Source organism: Vanacampus margaritifer, chromosome 20, assembly GCF_051991255.1.
Source record: "Vanacampus margaritifer isolate UIUO_Vmar chromosome 20, RoL_Vmar_1.0, whole genome shotgun sequence".
In the NCBI taxonomy this organism is placed as follows: Eukaryota; Metazoa; Chordata; class Actinopteri; order Syngnathiformes; family Syngnathidae; genus Vanacampus; species Vanacampus margaritifer.
In genome coordinates this window covers 4,215,001-4,222,442 of record NC_135451.1, presented here as the reverse complement: position 1 = coordinate 4,222,442, position 7,442 = coordinate 4,215,001, and the positions used below count along the sequence as shown (strand labels likewise).

Here is a 7,442-nt window from a genome sequence, read left to right as displayed (position 1 = left end):
CTTTTTATATGTTCCGCTGCAAGCTCCCATTCCTGTGCTGCCTGATTGACGATTGTTCTTGGTGTCAAACATGCCTCCCTGCCAGAAGAGGCGTGGCTATGCAAATATGTGTAGAGAAGGCCTTTAGGTGCACGTAGAAGTGGCCCCTCAGTCGGCAGCTCTTACTCACAGCAGCGACTTGGGTGACTCACGGGTCATGTCTGTTTCCAGAACAAGTGGAAGCAATAATACTGCTGGAATGTCACTGAAGGAAGCTCAGTTTTCTTCATCAGCAGCATCAATATGCCGTGTTTGCATTTTCATGAACTTTGATTAGTTTAAAGTGATGCCGAAACCAATGCGACCAAATGTGCTTACATAGTGAAAAATGCTTGTATGTGGCTTTCTGCAGGTCATTTTGAAGTGAGAAGCTCATGAAATGGCATATGGTGTCTGCTTGCAGTTAGTTTACGTTTTGGTGCAGCAAAACAAGCTCGGCTTTGATTCCTTTGCAGTTTGAGTTTTATTGGTGCTGGCAGGGGAACTGTGTGGATATTTGTTGTATGCTAGGTGTCCATTTAGGGTTTAGGGTTAAAAAATATCTGGATCTTAATTGCTACTGTGCAGACTCAGAGGCCCAACCACAAAGCAGCATCTGTCAGCATGTTTTTATTGAGGGGGGTTGTTTGTGTGTGCGTGCGTGTGTTTGTGTGTGTGTGTGTGTGTGTGTGTGTGTGTGTGTGTGTGTGTGTGTGTGCGTGTGTTTGCCTTTGTGTATTATGAGGACATTTCACCTGAATACATGCCGTGCTGCGAGGACATTTTGAATTATGAGGACACAGCCCATGTCCTCATAATTATTTCAATGCAGAAGTGCTTCTAGGGCTGTAGAAGGCTTAAATCCAAAGTTTTAGCCAATGTCCTTGTAAAGCATAATTACGCGAATTTGTGTATTTTTGTGTATTTGATGGCGCCCCCTGTAGGAAGGTCCTTGTAATGCACCACTTCATGAATAATTCACACCAGTGTATATTTCACAGCATTTGATTGGCTGACCATCACCTGTCCTCACAATTACGCACGTCTCCATAATTCAGTTTTTTCTCAAAATGCTGTGTATTGTGAATGTTTGTCTGTAGACACAGAGCCTTTTTTTTTTTTTTTTGCAGCCACCATTTCCTAAGTAAATAATTAAATAATGAAATACCCTACGATATTTAATTATATAATTCAGTATTTAATTATTTCAGTGGTTGTTTATTTAAAAATGTACAATGGTTAACAGCAGAGACAGAGAAACTGTCAGTGCCGTACATTAATTCATCATTTAACATCCCACCCTGCCTTTACAGTATAACATCTTTCTGTACACCAGCGGCCAAATGTTTTGAGAATGACATTGATTTTCTAAGAATCTGCAGTGCTGACTTATTATTGTTTTTTTATGATGGCAATTTGCATGTACATGTACTCCAGAATGTTATAGTGATTAGATGAATTGCAAAGTCCCTATTTGCCATGAAAATTAAAGTAATTTCCTTTAGTGACCTTACAAACTTTAAGTGAAGAAGGCTTCAGGGCACCCAAGAAAATCCAGCAAAAGCCAGGACTATCTCCCAAAGTTGATTCAGCTGCAGGGATAAGGACATCACCACCAGTGTAGAGCTTGCTCAGGAATGGCAGTAAGCAGGTATGAGTCCATCTACACTCATGGTGAGGGAGTAAGACTTTTGGAGGATGGCCTGGTGTGACCAGTGAAAAAGGGATTCCATAAACACAGACCAAAATAAGGAAAAAAGAGTTACAGTTATTTTCTCTGATTAACCCCCTTTCCAACTGTTTGGGGCATCCGGAAAAATGCTTGTCTGGAGAAGAAAAGATGAGCGCTACCATCAGTCCTGCTTCATGCCAACAGTAAAGCATCATGTGACCATTCATTTGCAGGGTTGCTTCTAAGCCAAGTTACTGGGCTCGCTCACAATTTTGCCAAAAAACACATGCGTCCATTACTAAAGTATAGTACCAAAACATCCTCGGACAGCAACTGTGTGACAGCAGCAAGGTTATTTTATTTACTAAAGCAAAAAAACATTTTCGTTAATGAAAAAAATAATAATAACTTTTTAAAAAAGCAAACTGAAATCACATTAAACGATTACAAAATTATCTATAATTCTAGCAATAATATCCTTTGTTTTCGTCTGTGGTAATTAATTTAGTATATGAGCCTTTCGGGTTAATTTTAAATGTGATCTATTTTTTTTTTTAAATTGACACTGTAAATCATAGAACAATAGCCACTCTTATCAACAAAGTTCATAATCCAACACTGAACCAATTTGTTGATTTAAATGTGATTTATTATATTGCCCGGAGTACGGAAGTGACGTCATCTAGCAGCCCCGATAGAGAACCGCCCCCGGCTCTAATTACTTCACGAGACGTGATGGCAGTGTAGCTGTGCTAATGAGGTAGGTTTGAAGCTCGAATTTTTCCTCCAGAAACTTGTTTATTTTAATGTTGGTCGCTTGTGTACATTGCTGAAAATGATTTATAATGCAAGTCCAGTGTAAGTGCAGCTAAGCTAACGTTAGCATACCTAACCATCTGTTGATTATGATGGTTGCAGCTAATTATTTAGAATTGCTACGCTTTTGTTAGCGACGGTTAGCTCAGTTAGCATAGCAGAGCTAACCGTCTGTTGAGTAAGATAAATGCTAATTGAAATTTTTAAGAGGAAAGCAATAACAGGCTGGTTTGATAGGCTGGTTTGTGATGTGAAAATATACAATGGTTTAGTATTACCAGTACAGTATAAATGAAGTATTGGTAAATTGCTGCATTTGTGTTTACTTAAATTTGTTCTTTAAATAGAAATATTTCAGTAAAGTCTGTTAGTGTTCATTACATTTAATTTATGCAAATATTTAGCAGAGCTGTGCTATCCACTATTTTATTTTCGTTGGCACATTTACTGCACACTGCACAGGATATTATGGTCCACAGAAAGTCAACTTCAAAACATCTGCACCAAGTTACCTATCAAACTGATTGAAACTCATTTTTTTCTATAGCTTTAGATCATTATCTTCAGTGAGATATGTCAGTCATGAGGCCACAGAGGGCAAAAGTTAAACCCAAAGAAGAGGTAGCATATTTTTCATCCTTAGGTAAAGACAAGGATGGCTTCACCATAAAATATATTAATTCATTCAAAGGTGAGTATTGGTAAAAGATTCTTTAGTATGGGCCTAGTTTTCATTACTGTTATAATGAAATATTTCTGTTGTATCCCTTTTTCTTTGTAAGGTCGAGGAGTGTTCAGTTCCTGCTCCTTTCAGAAGGGAGTCTTTCCTACTGAATATCGAGGAGAAGTTATAAGCAAACAGGAACGTGAAAACAGGCTGAGAGTGTATCATGATGCCCAGAAGGTTTTCATGTTTGAATTTCACTACAATGGAAAAACACTATGGTATGTTTATATGGTGTGTTGTCACACTTAATTTTGTTTTTTTTGGGGGTGGGGGGGTTATCGTGCAAGGTTTGACAAAACATAAAAGATTAATTATAACTCAAAAGCAAAAGTACATTCTTTTCTCAATATAATTTTTTTTGTTTTTATTTCATTTTTTTACAATATTGTGACTTATTTTTTTATTTTACTTTTACAGTTATCGTGAGTATCGCTAACCTCACAATATCATGTTGATTATCATATCGTGATTGCTTATCATGACATTTGGATATTGTTTCATACATGTGACATACTAGAATTACTGGTCGCACATTCATGATTACATGAAATTACAGTATAGCAGTCTAGTCTTAGTAAGAATTTAATTGTATTGGTATTTTTCTATTCATCTACCCCAGGTTTCCACTGAAGCACAACCTGATGAAGACACCGCTATCACAGACTGCGCCAAAGTTGACCAGGTGACTAGATTTCTTTTTGAATGTTGTTGAAATCAGTTTTCAGAAGCAAGACATTAGTGGAGGGTGGAGATACTAGGGCTGCACAATATGTGGAAAATATCTTGGCGCACGAATGGCTCATGCAATATGTGCATTGCAAAGACGTGCAACAAATGGATATTGGATTGTTTGTATACTTTAGTCTGAGGCTAAGCGATATGGCCAAAAAATTAAATAAAAAGTCTTTTAAACCAACCATCCAGCATTCTGCCACCACTTGTGCAAAATTTCAACTCACAATAACATCTGGATGTAACAGAACATTATAACAGTTTTTAATAATCCAGAAGACAAAATACATTTCACGATTTAGCAAATTTTCAACGATTCAATTTGAATTTAATTTATTCAATTAATTTGATTTATTGCCAGGCCCTACTTGAGTCTGATTTTGACCAATCAGAGACAACCTTAATTGCGCATCGCCATACAAGAGAATTGTATCGAGGAGCATTACTAACAAAAAAAACCTTATTTGGATAAAACTAGATCAAAATGAGCATGATTATTTTTCCGCATGTACGTGTATTTCTTTAATTAGATTATGAAGATATATATATTCGGTCCATGTTTAATGTCAAAATAATCTCCATCACTGTATAAAACACCCATGTCGCATGTTTTGTCAATACTGTGCAGCCCTCGCAAGATACACAGTCCTCACAATGTCGTAGTTGTGAATAACTGACACTCTGAGGACAGTGTATTTATACACTGTGAGTTTAAAATACGTTTTGAGGGCTTGGAGTTACACATACAGTCCTCACAATTCATACTCTGGTCAGGTATGGACACTCTGAGGACTGTGTATTTTCTTATTTTTGTGTCATTGTGAAAAATAGACGTCACCAATTTACACAAACCTGTAGTGCAGACAGATTTATTTATTTATTTTTGTAATGGCAAATAAAATGAGTTTGCATTCACATTACTTTAACCTATTCATTGTCCTGTATGTACTGTAACTGTGTAAATGCACAGGTACAGTCAGTCGTGTTACTAAGAATTTAATTTTATATGTATTTTTCTCTTTGTGTACCAGGTTTCAACTGACGCACAACCTGAAGACATAGCTGTCACAGACCAAGTTGACCAGGTGACTAGATTTCTTTTTGAATGTTGATGTTGAAATACGTTTTTCAGAAGCAAGACGTTGCACAATATATAAAAAAAAGATCTTGTCGCACGAATGGCTCATGCAATATGTCTGTTGCAAAGACATGCAACAAATGAATATTGTATTGTATACTTTAGTCTGACTTTGACCAATCAGAGACTGCCTTAATTGCGCATCGCCATACAAGAGAACCATATCGAGGGGCATTACTAAAAAAAACGAACTTATTTGTATAAGACTAGATCACAATAAGCATGATTATTTTTCCGCATTAACGTGTATTTCTTTCTTTGGATTATAAAGATCTCTCTATCTTTATCTTTATGTCTATATATCTATCTATATATCTGTCTCTCTGTCTATATATATATATATATGTATATTTGTGTGTATATATATATATATATATATATATATATATATATACTGTGTATATGTGTATATATATATATATATATATATACTGTGTATATGTGTATATATATATATATATACTGTGTATATATATATGTATATGTGTATATATATATATACTGTGTATATATATATATATATATGTATATGTGTATATATATATATACTGTGTATATATATATATATATATGTATATATATGTGTGTATATATATATACTGTGTATATATATATATATATATATATATATATATATATATATATATATATATATATATATATATATATATATATATATACTGTGTATATACTGTGTATATATATATATATATATATATATATATATATATATATATATATATATATATATATATATATATATATATATATATACTGTGTATATACTGTGTATATATATATATATATATATATATATATATATATATATATATATATATATATATATATATATATATATACTGTGTATATATATATATATATATATATACTGTGTGTATATATATATATATATATATATATACTGTGTGTATATATATATATATATATATATATACTGTGTATATATATATATATATATACTGTGTATATATATATATATATATATATACTGTGTATATATATATATATATATACTGTGTATATATATATATATATATACTGTGTATATATATATATATATATACTGTGTATATATATATATATATATACTGTGTATATATATATATATATATACTGTGTATATATATATATATATATACTGTGTATATATATATATATATATACTGTGTATATATATATATATATATATATACTGTGTATATATATATATATATATACTGTGTATATATATATATATATATATATATATATATACTGTGTATATATATATATATATATATATATATACTGTGTATATATATATATATATATATATACTGTGTATATATATATATATATATATATATGTATATATATGTATATATATATATATATATGTATATATGTGTATATATATGTATGTATATATATGTATATATATATACTGTGTATATATATACTGTGTATATATATGTGTATATATATACTGTGTATATATATGTGTATATATATACTGTGTATATATATGTATATATATATACTGTGTATATATATGTATATATATATACTGTGTATATATATGTATATATATATACTGTGTATATATATGTATATATATATACTGTGTATATATATGTATATATATATATATACTGTGTATATATATGTATATATATATATATACTGTGTATATATATGTATATATATATATACTGTGTATATATATGTATATATATATACTGTGTATATATATATGCTGTGTATATATATATGCTGTGTATATATATATACTGTGTATATATATATGCTGTGTATATATATATACTGTGTATATATATGCTGTGTATATATATATGCTGTGTATATATATATACTGTGTATATATATGCTGTGTATATATATATACTGTGTATATATATGTATATATACTGTGTATGTATACAGTATATGTATAGATCTTTTTTTTAGGTCCGTGTTAAATGTTTAATCTCCATCACAGTATAAAACACCCATGTCGCATGTCAATACTGTGTAGCCCTCGCAGATACACAGTCCTCGCAATGTCGTAGTTGTGAATAACTGACACTCTGAGGACAGTGTATTTATACACTGCGAATGTAAAATAAGTTTTCAGGGGTTTGGAGTTACAGATACAGTCCTCACAATTCATACTCTGGTCAGGTATGGACACTCTGAGGACTGTGTATTTTCTATTAATTGTTTCATTGTGAAAAATAGACGTCACCAATTTACACAAACCACTAGTGCTGACGGATTATTTATTTTTGTAATGGCAAGTAAAATGAGTTTGCATTCACATTACTTTAACCTATTCATTG

General features: G+C 31.4%; 1 protein-coding gene across 6 annotated transcripts in view; it reads left to right on the top strand.

Moving 5' to 3' along the window:
* The first annotated feature begins 682 nt into the window (after positions 1 to 682).
* LOC144040511 (N-lysine methyltransferase KMT5A-A-like) overlaps positions 683 to 7,442 on the top strand; it is a 14,079-nt gene continuing 7,319 nt past the window's right edge. For 3 of the 6 annotated variants that reach the window (XR_013289754.1, XR_013289755.1, XM_077554754.1), the window contains exons 1-4: positions 686 to 3,197; positions 3,289 to 3,451; positions 3,853 to 3,915; positions 4,997 to 5,050. Coding sequence is in view for 2 of the 6 variants with exons in the window: in XM_077554754.1 (XP_077410880.1) it covers positions 3,080 to 3,197; positions 3,289 to 3,451; positions 3,853 to 3,915; positions 4,997 to 5,027 (375 nt within the window). In the remaining 4 variants the exon portion in view is untranslated. Of the gene's footprint in view, positions 3,198 to 3,288; positions 3,452 to 3,852; positions 3,916 to 4,996; positions 5,051 to 7,442 lie in introns of all 6 variants that reach the window. The other 3 variants (XR_013289757.1, XM_077554755.1, XR_013289756.1) reach the window with 2 other exon arrangements.